This window comes from Ursus americanus, chromosome 9, assembly GCF_024610735.1.
Source record: "Ursus americanus isolate L20-20 chromosome 9, mUrsAme1.1.p, whole genome shotgun sequence".
Lineage (NCBI taxonomy): Eukaryota > Metazoa > Chordata > Mammalia > Carnivora > Ursidae > Ursus > Ursus americanus.
Window position 1 is genome coordinate 39,967,782 of NC_142135.1, and position 24,647 is coordinate 39,992,428.

A 24,647-nucleotide genomic window follows, 5' to 3' on the forward strand; every position below is an offset into this window, starting at 1 on the left:
AAGGAGTGTCTTTTCTGCCATGAAGTTAGGAGTACAGTAAATGTCACTGAATAAGATGCCATTTTAATCTCTAGCATACTGGAAACATCAGTTCGTCCAAATTTCTAAGCACCAAATTTAAAACGGCTTAGAGAGTATTTTGAAATTATTTACTTAATAGTAAGTTAGCTACTGAGCCAGTAAAGAATCCAGTAATCCACTTCATGTTTAAACCCTTCTTTTTAAGACCCTTAGATAGGAACCAAGATGCTTAGCAGCTGATTGCTACCCGATTTAACCTGGGAAGACACACAGACAATGCTTACTAACAAAGAATGTCTCTACTGAACTCCACTCAGAATCCCAAGAGGAAATGTGTGCCATTTCCTTGTACTTGCCTCTTTTAGATAAGCTAAAAGGCCCTCTAAAGCCACAAAGTTAAACAAGAGGATATTCTTTCGGCATCAGCATCAACTAAGAGTATACTAACTTATACAAGCACAGGACAAGTCAGCCAGACCTCGAGTCAAATTAGGGTTCTAGCTCTGGACAGCCAGCCAGCTTACCTTTTATTTTCTCATCATGGGAAAGTCTACAGAGTTGTAAAGATGAAATGTTTGGGATATAAAGCCCTCGCCATAGTGACTGACACTCCCCAGTAGTAACTTCACTCTTCGTGACCCCTAAGGAAAAGCATTTCCTAGCTGTACGGGCCCCGAGTGTGGCTGCTCCACATGCAAACGGACCGGGGGGGGGGGGGGGGGGTGTCACCTGAGCTCCTTGCCTGGCTCCAAGAGTGAAGAAGGGAGGAGACGGTCCTTCTCCCTGCCCCCTGGTGGCTGACGCACAGCCTGCACTCTCAGTGCCACTAAAACCGCAGTCCCTCCCGGGGCTCCGACTTGACAGGGATAGCACAGCACACTTCTCTGGGCTGCTGGTGACAGCTGGCGACAGCAGTGGTGCCTGTGGCAGAATCCGAGCGGCGCTGGGGTGCCTCCGCCCCCCAGCAACGTCTCATTGATTCTGTGAGCCACACACACCCATCCTAAAAATCCGCTTTCTCCTCAAGTAAACAGTCAGCTCCTGTTGTTTGTAAACAAGAACCCTAACCAGTATACTTTTATGAAACTAACAAAAGTAAAGAGCAGTGCCATAAAATTATTTTAATATCTTTTTCTCCATGACTGAATATACAATGATAATGGAAGTAACGTATTCTTCTGCTGTAAAGATGGGTGGAATATGTCAAAGTCCACCTGTTGAATTTTCTTTAAGTAGTCCTCCAGAGCAACCTGGAAAAGGAGAATAATGGTCATGAGGTCACAGAATGATTAAGGGTTTTAAAGAAACTAAAGAAAAATTCTAAGCATTAAGGTTATTTTAGTTTCCCTGAGATGGTCTTCTATGTGCTAGGATGTATGTACTATGTACTAATTCTAAATGAGAATTTTAAAAGGGAGAGAGAAAATAAAGACATCTAAGAAGTTTCTAGTAGACCAGTAAAACAGGATCAAAGAGCTAGTACTAGAAATTATCAAGTCAATTCTGATCATAACTTAATAGAACATATATGTATTCGAATTTGTGTTTTACACAAAATGTGTAAAAAATTAGAGAAATTATTGTTTGTCAGGTATTATTACTAGATTCTGTAGTAAACAGAAGGGGTGTGTCAATCAAGGACACTGAGCCCCCCCCCCCCCCCCCGCACAAATGCATTGTTCTGTGAAGATGAGCTTAAGTTGTTTGTTGAAAACATTATTTTGTGGAAAAGTTTAATGGGTCTCCATGTTCTTGTTAGAAAACAATTAGCAACCTGGGAGAACCACCACAGGTCCCTAATAAATATCACCCCATGCTTCGCCCATCATGCAAAACTTGATTAAACTTTCATGCGGACTGGGAAGCAGGACGGAAAACAGTTGCGATGGGCCGTCCTCTTTATTTTATGGTTTTCAGTTATTTTTATTAATTTGTACATTTTAATGTTATCGCAATAACTTGATTAAACAGAAGCGCTTAGTTTTGCACTGCACCATCCTGAGGCACCTCTCGCCTTCTCAGTCCACGTGCACAGCTCCGCCTAGTGTCTGCAGGACAAGCTGTGTGACCCCGCAGAGGCCCTGCTGCGGATTCGCTAGAATATATGGAGGAGCCAAAAGACAACAAAAAGGACTGTATTTTCTCCCAGACTCTTTTCCTACACACAGACAAATGTACATACAAATTCAGCATCTACATTTTAAACCCTAAACTTATAGATGTGTACAACAGGAGATACGCATGAATGTGCACAGCTGCTGTGTGTTGTATTAGCAAAATACCTGCAAACAATCCAGGCCTTTGACCCCCCCCCCCAAAAAAGAAAGCACTATTCACACAACGAAATACACTGCAGTGAAACATGTGACCTAAAAGACATAAACAGTATGATCCATTTTTATAAAGCTCAAAACCAAAACTAAACAATCTGTTGCTTAGGAATATGTAAAATGGGGAAGAGCCCTTTGGAATAAAAGCAACAGAATAATAAATTAGAATTCGGGAGAGCTATTTGAAGGAGGCAGGCAGAGGCAGGGGGGTGAGATGGGGGAAAGCACACGAGGGCAGTTTGATGGTGACGTTCTCGCTCCTGGATTGAGTGGTGAGCTCATGGGTGTCCGTGACGTTATGCTTTATAACACGTGCACACATATGTAAATAGACCACATTCATTTGTAGATATCAAATATTAAAAATTTTAAAGAGAAGGAAAATATTTTGTGATCAACTTTCCATCTCTAAGAATTCTACTATATTCATTTTAGTAGTTTATAATATTTAATTATAAGGAATAGTTAATGAAATTAAGGTGCCAGCACATGACAGAATATTATATAGCCATTAAATATTGTACTTCTAAATATCTTTAATGATGTAGCTAGATGCTTGATAAGTAGGACAATGACCTATAAAGTGGGATTTCAACTGTACACAAAAATTCATTAAAAAAAACAAAACAGAATAAGCAGTGGTTATGTCTGGGTCCCGGCATTATAGGTGGTTGCTCTCTCCTTCTCATTTTTTTTTTTTTTTTAAGATTTTATTTATTTATTCGACAGAGATAGAGACAGCCAGTGAGAGAGGGAACACCAGCAGGGGGAGTGGGAGAGGAAGAAGCAGGCTCATAGCAGAGGAGCCTGATGTGGGGCTCGATCCCAGAACGCCGGGATCACGCCCTGAGCTGAAGGCAGACGCTTAACCGCTGTGCGACCCAGGCGCCCCTCCTTCTCATTTTTTTATACTGTCCAAATCTCTGTTCTGAGAATGTAGTTTTTACAACTGAGAATGTAGTTTTTACAACTAGGAGAAAATTCCATTCAAATATAGATGAAATGTGACCTCAAAATCAGAGCTCAACTGGACATTCACAAATTAGGATTGGATCCAAAGGAAAGTCTGGCTACACACACACGCGCGTGCGCCTATATAGACCTATGCAGTCTGGTGACTGCACTCCCTGCCCCAGAAACACAGGCACGGCCGTCACCAAAAGCAGAACGTAACGAACAAACACACCAGAAGGGAGGGAAGCAAACACAAAGATCCCACGCTAAAGAACTGCATTGGGAACCTTACAAAACAGAAAAAGAGATCATACACATCTGTTTCATTAATTAAACAGCCTTCTCTGTTAATCTACTTACCGTCTGAAGAAAAGCAGGAAATGCTTTCACAGGAACACTTTTGTGGAAGGACCTAGCCTACAAAGGAAGACAAAAGGAAACTGGTTTCAAACATAAATATTTCTGGAAATAAACACTCTGCCTCTGAAAGTGATCACAAAGCAACACTAGAAGTTCAACAACACGGCTAGGGCCTCTCTCAAAGACAAGAAAATAGCTCTCTTGCCAATGAAAATTAATTTCTTAAGCCTAAAGGACTCAGGAAAAAGTACTCTAATAAGAATCCCATTCGTTCTTGCAGATTGACTCTGGCCTTTGCCAGCTGTCTTCCAACATCTCACAGCTTTGGCCCTCTAGCTCTGCAGTGAGGGGGAAGGAAGAAATAGTGGCATTCCCAAGTCCCGGCAGCAGCCTAGCTTCGATCGTGGGCAGCTCCCGGTTACCTGAACTTCAGAGGGTCCTGACTGATCTCCTGCCTGCGTTCTCCACCTTTCGTCCAGTTCATACAGGCAGCCAAATGAATGTCCTTAGTCTCTGTTTTGTTTTTACTTTCTTTAACTTAACTCCCTGATACACAAGTGTTGGCTTCATTTTGGGGTTCCAAGGCCTCCGTATCTCACTATTGCCCTGGACTACGAAGCCCGGATCCACTCACGCAGATGCCTATCACCCTGCACTCAGCAAGCCACTCTTCGTTTACACTGACAGGGCCTCTACTTCCTGACGTCTTCACCCCCGGCACTCTGGCTTTACCCTCACCTGTCCACTAAAATTGCTCTTTTCAAGATCATCCATGGTTTACTTAATCACCATACCCATCTTTTCAACCTCTCCACAGCATGCACAACTTTAATATTCCCCTTTCGAGAATTTTCTCCTCCCCTGGTTTCCAAGAGACTGATTCTTAGTGCACCTACTTCTTTGAGCACTAGTTCCTTCTCCTCCAACCTGAGAGGCAGAGGTGGGCCTCGGGTTCTGCCCTTGGTCCTCATGTCTAGATGTACATTCTCCTCGGACAACCCCATCCACACTTAGAGCTTTAACCATAGGCGTTCTATGTGCATGACTCCCAAATCTCCATCTCCAGTTCTAACCTCCCGGCAAACTCACAATCCTGCAGTCTTCAACAGCCCGTTGAATCCCCTTAAATTCCATGATGTCCAACAGTTGGTCCAGAGGCTACTGATCAGCACCAGTAGGCCACTGCTTTTCACTGTAGTCTCTGAATGGCACCATCACTACCTGAACCTGAACTCTGCAGCCTTCCCTCTCCCCGATCCTGCCACGACCCAATCCATCATCGAGTCTAGCTGACTCCACCTCTGCTGTGTGTACGTGTGTGTAAATCTACATAAACACCTACTGTCTCTAAGTCAGATCCTCTTTCTCTCTCTCCTGAACAAGCCTCCTAACAGATCTCCCACTCCCCAGATTCATCTCCAACACTGCTGGCCAGGTTCTCTCATGTGCAACACGACTGTCCCTGCTCCACTTCATGGTGACAATGGGGAAACATGTCACTTACGGTATGCCAGGCACAGTTATGAAGTCTTTATACACGCTAACCCCATTTATCCAAATCACAGCCCTTTGAGCTAGGTACTAATCTGACCCTCTTTCCCGGAGGAGGAAACTGAGGCACAGAGGTTAAGATCATGTGATTAGTAAATTGCGGAGCCAGGACTCAAAGTCAAGTTCCGGTTCCAGAGTCTGCACTCTGATCTCCCATGCTCCAGCGCCTCTCGTAAGCTTCCCACACGCCGTACTCTTTCTTCAATCCACCCTTCCAAACCTGTTTATCAGGGTCCTGGTTCACATAACCTACACACCAGTAGTTTTCAAACGTGGCTGTTTAAAATCATTTGGAAATTTTAATTCCTGGCCTCATCCTAGATTTACTGTATCTCCAGGGGGTGAGGCCTGGGAATCTGTATTTTTCAGGTGCCTTAAGTGTCCATCAACTGGAACTATTCAGCTTCCAGCATAAGGCTTTCCTGCTTCTATGATTTTGTTGTGTTCTCAGACTTTACCTAAAACTCTGCCAGTTTATTTCTCATCTAAAGTCCCATGTATTTTATCTATACCTCTGTTATAGCAGAGAACCGTGCTTCAGGAAATTAAAAAAAAAGATTAAGAAAGACTCTTTGCCTTCAAAAAGCTTACAATCAGATTACCTACTTAATATTACACAAATATTTACTGAGTGCCTATAATGTACCAGGCACTTTAGATGCTGAAGAACCAAAGTCACTTACATTCTATGAGATGGGGAAGCATTAAACAAACTTTTAGTACGTCAGGTAGTGAAAAGTACTCAGCCAGGTAAAGGGACTGAGGGTGATGGAAAGGGAGGATGTTATTTTAGATATGGTGGCCAGGAAAGATCGTTCTGATAAGGTGATATTTAATACTGTCTATGGGGTTGGGGGTGGAGGAGTTGGGGGGTGGAGAACATCTTCCAGGCAGATAAACAGCAAGTACAAAGGCCCTGAGATTTGCAGGTAAATGACAAGTCTTTAGGATCCACTGAAGCTCAAAAAAAAAAAAAAAAAAAAGCTGGGGGGGGGCGGTTTCACAAGAAGAATCAGGAAAAAACAGCATCATGGGAGTCAAGGAAATAGAAAGTTTCCACCAAGTTCTCAGGAGCCACTAAAATGAAGGAATAGTTCCAGGAGAACTGGGAAGGAATAAATTATTGGAATGAAGGACACAGTTTCAAGAAAGTGGGGGCAGGACGTGCCTGGCTGGCTCAGTCCATGGAGCACATGACTCTTGATCTGGGGGGTGTGAGGTCAAGCCCCACATTGGGTATAGAGATTACTTAAAGCCTTAAAAAAAAAAAGAAAGCAGGGGTGGGGGGAGTCAAGAGAAGACAAGTTACAGTTTGAGAAAACATGAAGGCCTAACTCTGAGGAAGCACTGAAAGTAGTATGCAGGAGAAATCAGGATCCAGTTTAGAAGCCAAGTCAGAGAACCAAGGGAAAAAGATATCAGAAAGTTTCAAGGAGAAAAAAATGTCTGTGGTGTCAAAAGCAGAGTTAACATGAACGAGAGTTTTAAGTGCCCGTTAAATGCGGCAATAAGGAGATTGCTTATTATCAGAGTAGGCGGGAAGGAAGCGGAATGATAGCACGATGAATGGTGCTAGGGTGATGCTGGCCTTGAGGGAATGAATGCAGACCACTTACAGAAGTTTACCTGGGAGGGGCAAATGAGCCACAGGAGGGTCCACAAGCTGCCCAGAAAAGGGGCGAATTATCAGGCCAGCTGCGGACGCTGAGGACATGAGCTCCCGGGAAAGGAGCCACCAGCCCTGGCAAGGCAGAGACACACCCTGTCCCCCGAGAGCGAGAGCTGGCGGGCGCACAGAGCAGACAGGAGCTCAGCGAGGAAGCTGAGGAAGGATGTGTTCATCCACTGACAGGGAGAAAGGGGGACTGTAAAAAACTGGAGAGAGTTCACAATAGTCCCTGAGATAAATCTGCTGGGATTTCAATGAGAAACAGAATAAAGGCTGGGAACCATCACCACACGCTAGGAACAGCCACATCTAGAAATGGTAGTTTCCTACATGGTTTGGCAGAGAGGCTACTTACGTGCTTCAGGTGCAAGTGTGCCTGACTGGCAATGTCATATATCACATCTCTCACATTTTTATCTTGGTTCTTCCGTAGAAAATCCTCTTGTGAAACACCATGCTGTGTGGGAAAATACATATTACATTAGGAATCTAAAGGCACACTTTTAGCTCCAGAAAAACGGGTGATAGAACAGTATGTACAGTATAATGCCTATTTTGTTTTGAAAATACATGTTTATGCACGTGTGTGTATACAGACACACATACACACACACTCCTAGAAGAATATACAACAAGATGTTAATTAACCACAGTTGCACGTAGAACAAAATTATACAAACAAGAAAACACACATATGGATCCCTCATAGACCTAGGTGCCTGACTGATAAAAATCTGACTTGCTAAATGGAGCCAAAAAGCAATCAGCATTCATTTCAAAGCAGTTACTTGAATAGATGAAGCAAAAGAACCAAGAGATCACGGCCCTCCCCGAGTTCCTGAGGTAACTCATTAGAGGAAACAAGTCAGTCTTACCAGCATACAAATATCCATGGGAAGGAACACCCTTCTTCTGCTACCATGATAGGGCGTCGCTCTCAAGCACGTGACAATGCCCTGGGCTTTTCCAATGTGACTTGCGGCATGATCTGCATGAAGATCCCTTACACCTATGATTTCAGAAATTAAGCAACAGGGCTGCTCTTTACTCCTTACGTGCACAACAACTCAACAGAAGCAGCTTGCAGAAACCACCTACACGTGGAAAAGCAGGTGTTCATCCTATGTTGTAAAGCTGAAAAACAGGACTTATTTGAGCAAAACTGGGCACAAGATCAAGCTGACTGTTTACCACTGAACAGGTTTCCGAACCTCAACTTTTAAAGAAAAGAGTTCTCCTCGGACTACGGCCCACTGAGAACACATTTGGAATTTTAATCAGCTGTCTTGGAAAAACATTACAAGTCTTCCATTTCTTCTCCTCAATGCAATTTCCATGTGACCTCATTTCAAGTATACGCTTGACAAACATTCTGCTCTTTGCTCCCTCCTTTCATTGTGTTGGCAAACGTGTCACCGGGTGTACAGGCAGAAGAGGCCTGGGAATCTCAACAGGGACTTGTGTTATTCCTTTAGGATGACATAAAGATATATTACCTTCTTCAAAGAGAGGGTATTGTCTTTGGTCCAAATAATTTCCTCATTATAATAAGACTTCACCAACTTAAAAGTCAGATGAGGAAAAGTATCATCTCAATTCATTTGTTTTATTTATTTTTAAGAAGAAAGAGAAAGAAAAATCTCATAAAAACTTTGAGAAATTCAGTTTTATATTTTCTACTCTTTTTTTTTTTTAATGTGGGGAAGTATTATTGACAGGGAAGGAAGAGTTAGGCCCCAGGCCTTCCAAACTGTAGGAGACACTTAAAAAAGAAACACCATCTGCAATTACCAGAGTATTAATTACAGCATTCCCATGAGGTAGCTAAAGTACTTTTATGAGAGCCTGAGTATTTGATTAGTCTGTACTCCAAAGAAAGCTACATATTCCCCTTCTTGTTTAAAAAACAAAACTAAAAACTGTTCTTTTATCGGTGATGCAAAGAAAAACTTCAGTGTTAAACTGATCAGACTGTCAAATTATGAATCAAGTCTGAAGGGTATTTTCTTTGAAAAAGAGAATTATAAAACAGAAAAAAGACTTACCCAATATTTCTAGTGTTAAGTAGAGAAGAGAGCTCTGTGTGTTTTCAGCATAATTTTCCAATTCCTGAATATTACGATATGCTTTGTCATCCAAATTTTTTTCCTATAGTCAAACAAAATTCAATTACAGTTTGATGAATTGTCAATATTTTATAAAGAAAAGGCACCATTTTTTTGCCCTAAAGAACTAATAATTTTTTAAAATTAGTATATATTGTTTAGTACACAATAAAATTAAAATATTAAAGTCCTACACATTCAATACTTACAAATCACCCCTCAAAATAATACCTTGGGAATAACATCAATGCATAGACATGTGGTTAGCTTAATTTTTAATTCCTTCAAAAGCCCAAGGAATCATGAGAAACAGACTTAACTGAGTTCTCACATACTTTAGACATTACTTCTTAATCCTAAAAACCTCTTACCAAAAGAGAAGAATTAATGCTTTTTCCATGTTGCAGATGAAGAAACTGAGTCATGGATACATTAAGTAATATTCCCAAGGTCACAGAGCTAGTAAATGGTGGGGATAGGATTCAAACCCATATATTTTAACTGTTAAGTCCATGTTCTTAATAAAGAAAAGGTGCCTAGAAAAGGAAAGGAGATCATAACTAGCCCCCACCCCAAAGAAACCATGTTCAATAAAGTAACAGGGATGATTATGTTACCTGATGACAACTATATCCCAGAAACAGGAAAATGTAAATCTCAGAGCAAGAACATCTAGCTACTTTTATAATAATACATTTAAAAGACTCTATTGCTAAGGAAATACACTGCTTCCTCCTCCTTTTTTTTTTTTTAATCAGAAGAAAATGGCACCAGCAATGATCCCAGGGGGAAAAAATTATGTCCGATCTTTTACATTTTTTTAAAAATTGAGACTTAATTCACATACCATAAAATATACCCTCTTCAAATGTACAATTCAGTGGTTTTTAGTGTATTCACAAAGTTGTACAACTATCACCATGATCTAATCCCAGAATGTTTTCTCCACCTCAAAAAGGAAACCCTGTATCCATTAAGCAGTTACAAACCATTTCCCCCTTCCCTCATCCCCCAGCAAACCACACATCGACTTTCTATCTCCATGGATTTGTTTGTTCTGGACATTTTATAAAAATGCAGTGATACATGGGGCACCTGGGTGGCTCAGTTGGTTAAGCATCTGCCTTCCGCTGAAGTCATGATCTCATGGTCCTGGGATGAAGCCCCACACTGGGCTCCCTGCTCTGCGGGGAGTCTGCTTCTCCCTCTGCCCCTCCCCCCTGCTTGTACACTCTCTCTCTCTCTCTCTAATAAATCTTTAAAAACAAATGCAGAAATATGATATGTAGTTTTTTGTATCTGGCTTCTTTCAGTTAGCAGGTTTTCAAGGTTCATCTGTGTTGGAGCATGTATCGGTACCTGATGCTTTTTAACTGAAGAAATTATTAATAATATTCCATTGTATGGATATACCACATTATATTTTTATTCACTCATTGATAGACTGAGTTGTTCCCACTTTTGGACTGTTATGAATAACACTGCTATGAACAGCTGTGTGCAAGTTTTGTGTGGACACGTTTTCATTTCTCTTGGCTATAAATATAGGAGTGAATCGCTGGGTCAACGGTAACTCTATGTCTAACTTTCTGAAGAACTGCCGAACTGTTTTTCCAAAGTGGTTGCCCCATTTCCCATTCCCATCAGTAGTGTACGAAGGTCTCTAATTTCTCTCCGTCCTCACCAACACTCATTACTGCTCATCTCTTTTATCACAGCCGTCCTAATGCGTGGAAAGGAGTCATGTAGTCTGGTTCTGATTTGCATTCCCCTAATGAAAAGATGCTGAGCATCTTTTAGGTGCTTACTGCTCATTTGTAGATCTTCCTTGCAGAACTGTTTACTCAAATCCTTTGCCCCATTTTAAGTTGGGTTATTTGTCTTTTTTACTGTTAAGTTGTAAGAGTTCTTTACATATTCTAGATACTTCTTCCTTATCAAATATATAACTTGCAAATATTTTCTCCCATTCCATGGGCTGCCTTTTCACTTTCTTGAAATTTTTAATTTTGTTGAAGTCCAATTACCTGTTTCTTTCTTTTATTGCTTAGGCTTTTACTATCATATCTAAGAAATCACTGCCTAACCCGAAGTCCCAAAGATTTATGCCAAAGCGTTTTCCTAAGTGTTTCACAGTTCCAACTGTTAGATTTTGGTGTCTGACCTATTTGGAGTCAGCTTCTGTACATGGTATTAAACAGGCATCCACATTCATTCCTTTGCATGTGGATATCCAGTTGTCCTGGCATTATTTGTTGAAAAGGCTATTCTTTCCCCATTCCATTATCTTCACATCCCTGTCAAAAAAAATCGATTAACTATAAATATATAGGTTTATTTCTGGACTCTCAATTCTATTCCATTGATCTGTATGTCCATGGCATGCTAATACTCTATGTCTGACTATTGTAACTTTGGAGCTTTCTTCTTTTTCAAGATTGCTTTAGTGATTCTGGGTCTCTTGCATTTCCACATGGATTTCAGGACCAGCTAGTCAATTTCTGCAAAAAGGCAGCTGGCATTTCTATAGGAATTGCACTGAATCTAAAGATCAATGTGCGAGATTGATCCCCATCTTTTACTCTTAAATATCCCTCCCTACAAATGCCAAATGTTATTTTCCATTAAACCAAAAAGTTCTCTCTGTCTTGAATTCTCTGTCTTTACCTCATAAAAACAGAAAACACCTTTGGTGCCTCGATGGCTCAGTTGGTTAGGCCTCTGACTGTTTTGGCTCAGGTCATGATCTCATGATCTCAGGGTCATAAGATCCAGCCCCGCCCTCCCAAGCTCCACACGAAGCAGGAAGTCTGCTTGAGATTCTCTCCCTCTCCCTCTGCCCACCCCCCACCCCCAGCTCACACACATACACACATGCAAGCACGTGGTCTCTCTCTCTAAAATAAATCTTTAAAAAAACAAAACAGAAAACACCTGAAAAATAGATCTTTCTAGTGCCAATTAACTCTGTAGGCCAACTGCGCAATTTTTTTAAAATGCTAAATCATTATCTCCCATTTTGGTTTATATTATAATTACTGTAGCTTATGATTATGATTTTTTAAAGATATTTATTTATCTGATAATGAGAGAGAGAGCACAAGCAGGGGGAGCGACAGGCAGAGGGAGAAGCAGGCTCCCCGCTGAGCAGGGCACCTGATGCAGGGCTCGATCCCAGGGCGGGATCGAGCCCTGAGCCGAAGGCAGACGCTTAATTGACTAAGCTAGCCAGCTGCCCCACAGCCTATGGTATTAATGGGTTGTATCCAAATAAACTAAACTTACATTTTCATGATAACAGTATGTGATAAATATCAGGCTGATGAGGACACTGAGCCAACAATGTGTCAGAAAGATTACATAAGTTAGCCCAGGACAGAGAGCAATCTGCATGCTTGGTTGGACCTAGAACTCAGTTCTTAGAACATAGTATAGTACTCCATTCACTAGAATAGAATCATCAGACCTTCCCTATTCCCTCTACTATCTAGACAGAGATCCAAACACTGGGTGTACATAAAGGTATGTGCACGACTACTCAAGTTTTGATGATATTAAGGAACTGTCAATTTTAAAGGTATGATCATTTATTGTGGGTATGTTTTCTAAAAGCATTTTTTAAATCTTTTCAAGATTCATATATATTTGCAGATCAACTAATATGATATCTGGGGTTGACTTTAAAATAATCCCATAAGGTTTAATGAGAGGAGCTGGTAGAGTATAAATGAAACAAGAGTGGACATGTGTTCATAGCTAAAGTTGGGTTACAGATACGTGAAAGTATATCACACTATTCTCTCTACTTTTGTATAAGCCCGAAAATTTCCATTAAAAAACAACAACAAAACCCACAAAACATCAGTATGTGGGTGTTCATGCACGTGCCTTTGCCTGGGTGCTTGTGGTTGCCTGTCTGACTCGATGCAGGGCAGGGGCTGAGGTGGGTGGCATGAAGTGAGGGACAACAGACAGAATGGCACAGTCCTCTAAGAGGTTCCTTCCTCCAAAATATAATACACATAATAAGACATTTCCTCCCTGAGGAATTAGCTTACGGATTAAAAAGGAAGAAAACACTGAAAACTTGAGCAATTTCAACTTACTCTTTCATCAATGATTTTCATAAGCCATCTTTTGGTCAGATTATGTCTTTTGACAGCCTAAAAAAACAACAAACAGTGTTGTAAATTTTTAGAAAGTACTAGAAATTACTTCAGCAGACCTGAATAAAATAAACAAACCAAATACAAAACTAGGTAAGAAAACATTTGTAATAACTCATCACCAGATAAACAGCCATGTTAAAGAAATATCAGGGGAAAAGAAAATGTCCCTAGAAAATATTTCAAAACATTTCAAAGTACAGATGATACATCCAAAACATTTCCACTAGACTTTTTTTCTTATGCTATTAGTAATTTAACAATTCCACTTTCAAAACAAAAACAAAATAAGAATTAAATACCAGCTTCTGTTATATGATGCGTCTTAAGTTCTATGCTTCTTTATCCCACATAAACTTTTTTCCATAGGATAAAAATTCTACTTAGTGAAAATAACCACTTCTCCAAACATGAAAAGAATAACTAAAGATCCAAAGAAAATAATCGGCAGGGCACAGTGTTATCTTAGCAAACAAAGACACTCCAGTAGGAAAAAGCAGACCTAGTGCCCAGATCATGGTCTCCAGTCCCATTCCTCCCAAAGGAAACAAGGCTCTGGAAAAATGGGTGATTCCAGAACTAGGGCAGGGGAGAGTCAAGGTAATCCCAGAATATTTTACTGTGCCAGAAAATAGAAAGTGCCCCCAAAAGTGATGGGGTGCATGACAAAAGGAGCCAGTTTGAAAGGGCTCCCACTGTCCAAATCTGGGCCAGCTTGAACACCAAAATAATTAAATATAGTAATGAATTATAAACTACTGGAAAAAATAGGAATTCATGAGTTCATAGCAGTAATTAATAAACAAATAAATAAACACAGGAGATTGAGAGCTCTTCCTTATGGCAGAATGCCAAGTGCCAGCTAGTAATGTTGGCAGAGTGCTAGACTCTGGAAATTATCATTTTGCAATCATCACAAGTAAAGACTGAATCAGACAAGAACCATCAATGAATGCTAAGTTTAGGAAGAAACTGATGAGGAGCAGGATACACGCATCGTCTTAAAGTCAACTACTTTGTAAGAAGAATTATAATTATAGACTGGGAAAACCAGGCAACACCTTGACCAGGTGATGAAAATTAACAACGCCAATAAAGGACAGATGGACAAAATGTGCCTCTAGACATGACATCCTGAGAAGAACATGTCACCTTCGCAGTATTCTGCCCAAACACCCATAAACCGAATTAGTCATGAGAAAACATCAGACAATTACAAAATGAGGAATGCTTTAAAATGGCAGGGGGGAAGGGGCTATACGCTTAAAAAAAAAAGTCAATGTCTTAGAAGACAAAGAGAAGCTCTAGAAATGTTCCTGATTAAGCAGACTAAAGAAACATGATGACTAATACCTGATCCTAGACTGGATCCTATACCGGAGGGGAAAAATACTATCCTGGACATTAGCGGAGAAACTGACAAATGTGGAATATAAATGGAAAATTAGATAAAAGTATTATATCAAAGTTAAATTTACGAAAGTCAGTAACTGTTCTGGTTACAGAAGAGAATATCGCTATTCTTAGGAAATACTCATTGAAGTATTTAGGCATAAAGGGCCATGATGTATATAACTTCCACTCAGGTGATTCAGATAAAAATTATGAGTGTGTAAATGCACACACACGCACAGAGCGCACATGCACATGTAAGTGAGTACTCAGAAATCATTAACGAATAGGATACAATGTTAACCACAGGTGAATATGGATATAGCTTATAGAAGTGTTCTTTGTACTCTTTTAAATTTTGCAAACTTTCTGAAAGTTTGAAATTATTTCCAAGTAAGTTTTTAAAACATCGTTTCCTTACCAAGTCAACAAGATATATTTTCATAATAAATAAAGATGGTAGTGAAACAAAATCTTAGGACTATCCTATACACCACTTAAGACTCTAAGATGTCACTGATACTAAAATGTAAAAGCATGCTCATCAATACACATTTCTGTGACAGAGGTGGAAGCAGGGAGCACAGAGCCCATTTTGCCCGGCGGGAACCTAACAGAAGCTCCAAGTGCTGCATGGCATTGGCTGCAAAGTGCTCTCAGTACAGCCACTATTACATGGTAGGACTACCTACAGGCCTCTCCCCACTCCCAGGAATCAGCCTGGGATTCCTCAGTCATTACAGAATCCTGATATTGCTTTATTTTGTACGTGTCTAAGTGGAGTGAGGCATGTTTGATCTTTGCAACACCATCAAGCACCATTCCTGGTACGTAAAGTACTCAAGAAATATTTAACCCCTGAAAGTCAGATTCCTGTTTACTCAAGGCTGAACCCATACCAGCTGCAGTTCCTTGACCACAAAATACAATTCTTCTGTCTGATTCTGGAGGAAATCAGAGATCAAGGTAAAAAACAAGTAGTTAATAAGAAGCTGAAAATCTGCTGAATAGTATCAATTTCGGAAACAAAGACAAATAAAATAAAAACCTTGGCTATAAACATAAATTCAAACTGCAACTAACATTAATATACAGAGAAATGAAGAAGCCCATATGAAACACATATGTAATTATAGAAATGCAATGATTTTGTACCCTAAAAGCACTAATGAATCACTGTGGCAGAAAAGTGTCCTCTGAACAATACCGTCACTCCTTCCCTATTTAATCTTCTAAAAGAACCTGACCCTCTCCAAAGAACCAATGGAACGTTTTACTGGACAGCAGTCCAGTAAGCATATGGTCCAGCAGGATGGGGAAGGGAAGAGAACATGCAATGGGGACAACTGCTATGCACACCACCCGCTTATTTCAAATATTCATATTAAACTCAACACTGGTCATATCAGAAAGCTGGCCAACAGCAATCATCTAAATTTAAGCAGCTATGAAAACTGGACAAATTGGCACACGTGTAAACATTCTACAATTCAGATACCTCCTCTGTTTTTTTTTTTAAGAGGGGCCAAGAACAAGATAAATTTGTGATGAAGGAATCTCTAATCTTCCATGATGTTTCCTGGCAAAGGCCAGGACCTTCAATGCAAGTCTTAGCATAAACTCCCACTGCAGTGATGTTTGCGTGTAAAATCACCGTTTTTCTGGGCTTTAGAGAAACTCTTCTTTAAACGCAGTCAGCAAGGTTGAGGTTCTTAAAGGGAGATGAACAGAGGTAAACAACTAATCTAATACTCACAGCTTCCCATCCACTTTTTCTTCTTAGTCCCCAGTTGGGGGGTTGCCTGGCTTTCCATCCTTACTGGGGCTCTGTGAAGTCAATCGGGGGCCCAGGAATGGGGCCTGCCTCTGCTGGTACGCAGACCTGAGGAGAGGTGCACCCCTGTCAGGTCCGTTCAGTGGCTCCGTCACAGAACCTGTCTTTTGGCACTCCTGACGCTATAGTGGGGACACAGATCAGTGACAAAAGGCACCTAATTCCCTTCCTCCAATCATGGTGTAGCACATTTCCAAACTCCGCAGAGCTGTTCATGAACGAAGGATCCATATAACTGCTCTACTGTGAAACCATTCACTAGATACATCTAGCTATCCAAAGAATTCTCTAGCGCACAGGTTTCCATTCTCTAATACTTCAAATTCATCAATGAATATGTAACTCTATCAAACTCAACAAGACAGTTTTATATTTGTGTCTGGACAATGGTGAGGGCAAGTCTCCCTTCACAAAAGATCAGTCTGTGTTTTTCTACAGCCCACAGTACGGATCAGAGCACTGGAATAAGGAGCTGCTGGGCAGACAAAACAGACAATTAACCTGCCACTGCTTCAAAATTTGTGGGGTTTAATTTCTACAGCAAATATGTGGAAAATAAATACATAATTTATAACACAAAGAGACCAGATTCCTCTTTTTTTCCTTTCATAAAGAAATTCACTAAAGATCTGTGCAAATTATTAGCAGATGATTTTAAATTCCTGTCAAAACAGAGCTCTGAACATTACATGAGCCTAACATTATTTTCAGGATAGACTCCCTATCACCACTAGCCAAATTATATGCATCAAAAAGTATGCTCAAATAACACTTAAAAATTGAAAGTAGCATTTTGTTTTTACCTTCCATAGCTCGAGGGCCACAGGCTGCTGGGGTGGGCTGTCACAGTATATGTCGTCCACTGTTTTTTTCCAAAACTCCATTCTCATCAGTCCAATTGTTTTCTCAGAGACGGAGTCCTTTACCTATAAACAGCGTTCAAAAACCTTAATAAATGCACTCTTCACAGTCTCAAAATCAGAATCTGTTGACTGCATAATCACATAATTCAGCCCAAAACTATTTAATTCTTTACATTTGTTTTAATTTTTCCTTGAAGCTAGATGTCAATTAAATTGTTGTCATTAAGAGTTTCCTAAGTAACCTACAAATTACTTCCAATATTTTCAAGATTTGCATTCCAAAATAGGAGATATTCTTCTAGTTATAAATTGCAAGGAAAAAAATAGTGGGGTGGGAACATTTAGATTAAAAGAAATTTGATAGAGGAACCAACTGCACTATGTGGAGTTTATCTGTATCCTGATTTGAAGAGAGACAACTGGGAAAAATCTGAACACTGGATGTTTAAGATATTAAAGAGGTATTAAATTTTTAATGTATGACAATGGTATTATAGTTATTTTTTAATGAGTTATCTTTTAGAGATACATACCTAAATATTTACAGATGAAAAAATTTATCTGAGACTTCTTTCAAAATAACAGAGGTGAGGATAGGGTAGGTGGGGATAGAGATGAAAAATCTGGATTGGCCATAAATTAGTAACTGATGGAGCTGGGTGATGGGTTTATGGGAATTTATTATACTACGCTCTCTAATTCTATGTATGTTCCAAGTTTTCCATAATAAAAAGGTTTTTAAAAATAAGTAGAAGAGAAGAAAAACAATCCTCATTGGATTAGTGATGGTAAAATTATGTTTAAGTGTGGAGATAAACCTAGGAAACAGAACCAGGGGCTTTCCAGAAGAAGCAGGGAAGGAAGTAACATGTATCAAATGACCAGGAGTGTCAGGCCCTTTGCTAGGTTCCGTCCCAGGGATTATCTGATCACAGCCCTCACCACAAATCCACAGGGAGAGAGAGAATCTTAAGCAGGTTCCGCACTCAGCGACAAGCCCTACCCAGGGGCTTGATCCCACAACCCTGATATCTTGACAAACATGAAGTTTGTTAGCTAGTTTATTTCTGGAATTGAATTGATAAGCCTATATAGCAGGACAAACAAATCAACAGCAGAGACCTTATGCACATCTAACATAAGTTATAACTGTATTTCTTTATGGTTCAGCATTAAACACATTATATCACCATTTTTGCAAGTAATTTTTTAAGGTATTTTAATACCAGCCTGAGCCAGTTCCACATTGAAGGCCCTCAGTGCAAAAGCAGAGCTTCTGGATTCGGCAGGGAGCAGTAGGGAGCATAAATAGCCTTCATAATCTCGTTTCCTATAACAAATAGGCAATAAAAGACAGTCACTTTTCACTTTCTAAACTGTACACACACAAAAATGCTGACTAGAATTAACTGGAAAAAACAAGACTTCAATTCAAAATAGGCCTGAAATTTCTTATATTTTATACTTATTTCTTTAAAATTACAAAAAATGTATCTGCCCCCAATCCCAGACCAGTTAAAAAGAAATAATCTCTATTAATTTATTTGGACTTATATAGTACTTACAATTTTTATTGTTTCAGAATCACTTTCATTTTAATAAGAATTCAAATAACCTACTAAGGTAGAAATCAAGAAAGTAATACCAGCAAGTACTGGTACGAACTCACAGTCTTCAGTGCACAGATAGACACAGATAAGACACAGAAACAGAAAATAATATGGAGCGTGTGGGTGTGTGTACCTGGGTGCACACTTAGTCTCCTAGCAGCATCTGCTAAGAAAGCCTAGAAGCAATGATATCCCCCAAGCCCCCAGTATCAGTGAACACACCTAACACCTAGATCCTTGGTTTCTAAATACCATTCTCCACTGGAAGAAACTAGGGCTCATTGGAGGAGGGACTAAGTCCAGGGCTGGGGCAGGGAAAATACAAGATAAGCCAGAAACATCTTCTTGGACAGAAAGTAATGAAATGTTTGAGGGACTTGTCAAAATGACAAAGAAACTGGCCTGACGAAGTTCTCACTAAGTCTGGGACAATCTGAGCATAAAAAAAAAATAATGATACTCACAGACTGTAACAGAATGCCGTAAGTCCATACCAATATAAAAGAATGGATGAATAGGAAGAGAAGGAAAAATCTGACAACAGTACAATGCCAACTGATAAATCTAGAAGACATGCTGAAAAATTTTTAAATAATTATTTGATAACTATCAAAGTGACAATTCAGTCAAAAATCATCAATAAATATCTTAAAATGTTAAATGGATGAAAGTGTGATAGAAACAGAATGTTGACATACCTGTGAAGTATCTCTTCACAAAATACATGTTACTAATTAATATTCTTATTAACTAAATTTACAGGGGAGAAACCCCAAAACTACCTTTTCAACAAAGCAATAAAAGGTTCACACCACAGAAATAGGAAAATCAACATCATGTGCTTCCTGAAACCATACTGAGAAAAACACAGCATCGCTTCTGTAATATTCCTGCCAAAAATGTATAAATCACAAGGAAACATTAAATAAACCCAACTGATAAAAATTCTACATAGTAACTGGCCTGTTCTCTTCAAAAACTGTCAAACTCATGAAAGATAAGGAAAGACTGAGAAGTTGTTCAAGGCTGGAAAAGACTAGAGATTTCACAAAAAAATGTAGCATATGATCCTGGATGTATGAAAGTCATAATCGAATAATCAGCAAAATTTGAATGGAGTCTGTGGATTCAATCGTAATATGGATTGATTTTAATATCCTGATTTTGATGGTTTTACCATAGTTATATGGAAGAGGACCCGTGTGCATTAAAAAATACAAACCAAGGGACACCTGGTGGCTCAATCAGTTGAGTGACCAACTCTTGCTTTTGGCTCAGGTCTTGATCTTGGGGTTGTGGAATCAAGCCTGACATCAGGCTCTACGCTTGGCAGGAAGTCTGCTTGAGATTCTCTCTCTCTCCCTCTCCCCCACTCACACGCACCCATGCTCTCTCGCGCGCGCGCGCTCTAAAATCAATCAATCTTTAAAAAATACACACCAACATATTAAGAGGAGGTAATGGGGCATCATGTCTACATCTTATTCTCAAGTGGCTCAAAATGTTAACAATGAGGGAATCTGGATGAAGAGTATACTGGAGCTCTGTGTATTATTTCTATAATTTCTATATCAATTTGAAATTACTTCAAAATAAAAAGTTTAAAACAATATAATCCTTATTATATACAGCACAGGATGACTGCCTATCAACAAGGCTTTCACTACAATATATTGGAACTTTATTGTAACATTATTTCCTTTAAAACAGTAACCTAAATAAAGGGGGTCCAACATCCTTCCATGGAGTTTAGGTACTGAAATTCAGACTACTCCCACATTTCAATTGGTTCACTTTTTTTTCAATTTAATTTAATTTTCTTTCTTGAGAGAGAGAGAGAGAGAGAGAGAGAGAGAAAGAATGTGAGCAGGAGGGAGGGGTAGGGGGAGAGAGAGAGAATCCCAAGCAGGCTCCATGCTCAGTGCAGAGCCTGACTCCGGACTTGATCTCACCACCCTGAGATCACCACCTGAGCCAAAATCAAGACTTGGATGCTCAACTGACTGAGCCACCCAGGCGCCCCTCAATTGGTTACATTTTGTTGTCTGCCTAACAGAGAACTTAAACTTCTTCTAGCCACACCCTTCACAATTTCCTCCAACTTCCACATAAACAAAAGGAAGCAATAATGACAAGTAACCCTGCTAACACAAAACAGCTCTATGAAAAAATTTCACTGTAAGTGGTTACAGCTACAAAATGCACAGTGTGGGCAAAACAGCTCTATAATTTCTACTTTCAAATACATATAGATATATTTTAATATATCTATAATATATAGATATTTAATAAATTTAATAATATAAATATATATCTATAATAAATACAGACAAATTTTAAAATTTAATTTTAGTATAAGTCTCTGAACATCAAAACTGCTTAAAAACATTAGGATGTTATTATGAAACAGTGAGAAAATAGTGGGTAGGAATCAAAATTACAATCTTAACTTCCATTCAAGTGGCTAGCAGAAATGATACCTGCCACATCTATTTCCTAATTTGCAAAATGACGCTTGATAACCTGTCTCATATCTCCTAAAAATAATCAATATGTGAAGTACTTCAGGTTTCTTACAGGGAAATGAAAAATGAAGACATACTAGTATGGTAACAAGCTTTGGGAAATAAGATATTCTGCAGAGAAGGGTTTCCCTGTAAAGTTTTTTTTTTTAATTTTTTTAATTTAAATTTTTAAAAAATTTTTAATTAAATTAAATTAAATTAAATTTTGGTTGGAAATTTTTCTAAACAATATTACCAACTTCTTTACACTGAGTAAGATATACTGAATATTTAACCATTTCTTCATCACTTAGGATCATTGTTATAAATACCGACTATTGGTAGACAGGGTATCTTAAGTAGCCGAACAAGGTCCAGTTATTGGAGAACTGTTCCAGATAGTGAGACATTCCATACTATGATGGTTTTATACAGCAACAGGGCCAAGAACCTTTCATTCATTCATTCATTGTAACATTTATCCAGTGCCCACTATGCACCAGCACTGTGCTAGACACTGAAGATAGTTTCAGACTTCAGTCTGGCAGGGAGAGGCAGACATGAAAAATAAGCATATCTGATGTTAGGACCACTGTGCTAGTTCTAGTTCATGGACCTGTGCCATCAAGGTACAAAAAGCGGTTCCCCAGTGTGGCTGGGGGAGAATGGAGAACAGGTACACTTTCACACATCACCACTAGCACCTCCTTACCTCCTTATAGTGCTAATCCCAAGGCCTTAGGCAGCCTGGGGGTTCCTCAAAACCATACCCCAAGAAACCTATGTAAATTAGGTTTGAGATACTCCCAGGAACCTAGACTCCTAGCAGAGCTCTGGTTGGCTAACCTGCACTTCTGGCCTGGTATCTTTTTCAATATTTGGAAGCCTTACAAAAGATACATGTCCAAAACAACTCTGCCCAGATAATTTCAGAGGCCAAAAAGATTAATGGACAATCAGAAGACAGACATTGCAATCTTTCTTTCAAGTTTTTGTTTTTATTTAAGAACTACTGTGGTGCATGTTATACGCCAGCATTTTTATATACATCATTGCATTTAACCCTCATAACCAGGCTATAAAGTAGGAGTAGAAATTTACAAATGAGGAAATATCTTTTTTTTTTTAAAGATTTTTATTTATTTATTCGACAGAGATAGAGACAGCCAGCGAGAGAGGGAACACAAGCAGGGGCAGTGGGAGAGGAAGAAGCAGACTCATAGCAGAGGAGCCTGATGTGGGGCTCGATCCCAGAACGCCAGGATCACGCCCTGAGCCGAAGGCAGACGCCCAACCTCTGTGCCACCCATGCGCCCCACAAATGAGGAAATATCTTAATATGAGTAACTTTCCCAAGTGATGGACCTAGGATTAATAAACTCAGATCATGTCTGTCTGCAAAATCCAGGGTTTTAATAAATCACTACAGTCAAAAGCATCCATTCCACTCAAATACCTATATGGACAGATTAAGTATCTGCCCATTTGTAAATATATATTTGAGAAAACTGTCATGTGACACCCACAGACTATTACTGGAAGTATAGTATGATCACTATATAAATATACACACACACACTATATATGTACCATATACACTATATGTACCATATACACTATATACATGTAGTAATATATATATTATATAGGTTATATAGTGATCATACTATTACTTATACATAGTAGTACATAAGAAATTAGGAAGAGTGAGGGTACCTGGGTGGCTCAGTCGGTTAAACGTCTGCCTTCGGCTCAGGTCATGATTCCGGAGTCCCGGGATGGAGCCCCCCATCAGGCTCCCAGCTCAGCAGGGAGTCTGCTTCTCCCTCTCCCTCTGCTCCTTACCCCCTCATGCTCTCTCTCACTCACTCTCTCAAATAAAATAAATAAAATCTTAAAAAAAAAAAAAAAAAGGAAGAGTGATTATTCACCTCTGGACAGGGAAGTTAGGACACTACCAGTGTCAAAAATTGTACTGGACCAGTGGATATGGGTGGTATACATTTTGGTAACTTGTGTCTTTTTATTATCAAAAAATGGTAACTTTAAAATATATAAAAATGAATATAACTTTTAGCAGTTTTGGCTTTTACAAGTTCTTATCGCTCTGATTTCCACTATTGTTATCTTGTTTCAGTTACAAGTAATCAACGAATAGAGTGGGGCAGGAACATTATTTTTAAAAGTGATTAAAAACAAAATTCTGAAATGCATGGGAATTCTGTTGTGTTATGCTACATTTTGCTAAAATAAAATTCAAAAAAATTGGATGTATTCGCCCAATCAAATCCAAGGTAGCTTAATTATTCTAGCACTTCTCAGAAGTTCTTAACACCAGGTACTTTGAGCATTTCACCACTGTTATAAATCAAAGGCAGCAGAAGGGCAGTAGGGCCTCAGCCACTGGTCTTTGCAGTCAGGCCTAATGAACTGGGTCACCTGGTTGACCTGATTCATCTAACTCGACCACACGTGATTAACAGCGACTGCCATGTGCCAAGCCTTTCCGGTGTTATTGTCATCAGGCCCTGACTTCATGAGACTATTCTACTGAATCTCTGGTAAATTCCCTAATCTCTCAAAACCTTCGTATCCTCATCCATTTAAATATGATAATAACGGCTTATATTGTACTCACTGTGCCCTTGCTTTGTGCCCGACATTGTTCTAAACGCTTTAATCCTCCTAACCCTAAATGGTAGGTCTACACGCGTGTATCACAATTTGTAACGAAGATTAAGTGAAATACTTGTACTTTGCGTAGTGCCTGACACATATGAACTGGGCTAAAAATTACTAGTCGTCTGTCCATTTTTTAAAAGGTGTACGGACAGTACGTTTAACTAGGTAAAAATAAAGTTTCAGTCAAGGTGACAGACGGAGTTTTGCCACCATTCTGTGACCCGCGTGAAAGTTCCCACGGCCTCACTCCCCGCCAACACGAGCGCAGGAAGGCAGTCGTCCGCTCGCCCGGGTCGGCCCCGAGTCCCGCCGCGCCCACCCGGTCCCCTCGGGCCGCTCCCCGACCGCCTGCCGGGGCAGGCCGGGCTCGCTCACCGCAGCAGCTCCAAGCAGTAGCGGTCGGTGCCCCAGGCGCCCGATCCGCTGGCCGCGGCCACGCTCCGCCCGGATCCCGCGAGCCCCGGGAGCCGCCGCGCGCGCGCCCACAGTCCCCGGGGCGGCCGGCGGCGGCCCATGCCGGCAACAGCGAGCCGCAGCGGGCCGCAGGCGGAGCCCAGCACAGAGGCCGCCATGACACCGACGCCACGTGCCCTCCGACCCCGCCAC

At 40.1% G+C, this 24,647-nt stretch overlaps 1 protein-coding gene across 4 annotated transcripts; it reads right to left on the reverse strand.

The window, feature by feature from the left end:
* Positions 1–1,121: 1,121 nt before the first annotated feature.
* Positions 1,122–24,644, reverse strand: NDUFAF6 (NADH:ubiquinone oxidoreductase complex assembly factor 6). Of its 4 annotated transcripts, XM_087864717.1 has the most exons (10): positions 24,417–24,644; positions 18,476–18,575; positions 17,186–17,308; positions 13,097–13,153; positions 8,931–9,033; positions 7,761–7,894; positions 7,241–7,342; positions 3,666–3,722; positions 2,029–2,116; positions 1,122–1,271 (listed from the first exon to the last, which is right to left on the reverse strand). In XM_087864717.1, exons 1-9 carry the CDS (start codon positions 24,611–24,613, stop codon positions 2,063–2,065), a joined length of 927 nt encoding a protein of 308 aa, XP_087720843.1. In that variant the 5' UTR covers positions 24,614–24,644; the 3' UTR covers positions 1,122–1,271; positions 2,029–2,062. The 4 variants fall into 4 exon arrangements, with proteins under 4 accessions (XP_087720843.1, XP_045661874.1, XP_045661876.1 ...); XM_045805918.2 differs by lacking the exon at positions 2,029–2,116; XM_045805920.2 differs by lacking the exon at positions 2,029–2,116 and having other exon boundaries at positions 18,472–18,575; positions 24,417–24,556.
* Between the last annotated feature and the right edge of the window lie 3 nt (positions 24,645–24,647).

Bases quoted from the DNA above. Each gene is read 5' to 3' on its own strand.
- NDUFAF6 (XM_045805918.2), bottom strand. From the start codon at position 24,613: ATGGCGGCCTCTGTGCTGGGCTCCGCCTGCGGCCCGCTGCGGCTCGCT. The intron at 17,309-18,475 runs GCTGGTATTAAA...CGCTGTTTATAG, and splicing joins TCAATGTGGAACTGGCTCAG to GTAAAGGACTCCGTCTCTGA. The intron at 13,154-17,185 runs GTAAAAACAAAA...TTGTTTTTTTAG, and splicing joins TGGCCCTCGAGCTATGGAAG to GCTGTCAAAAGACATAATCT.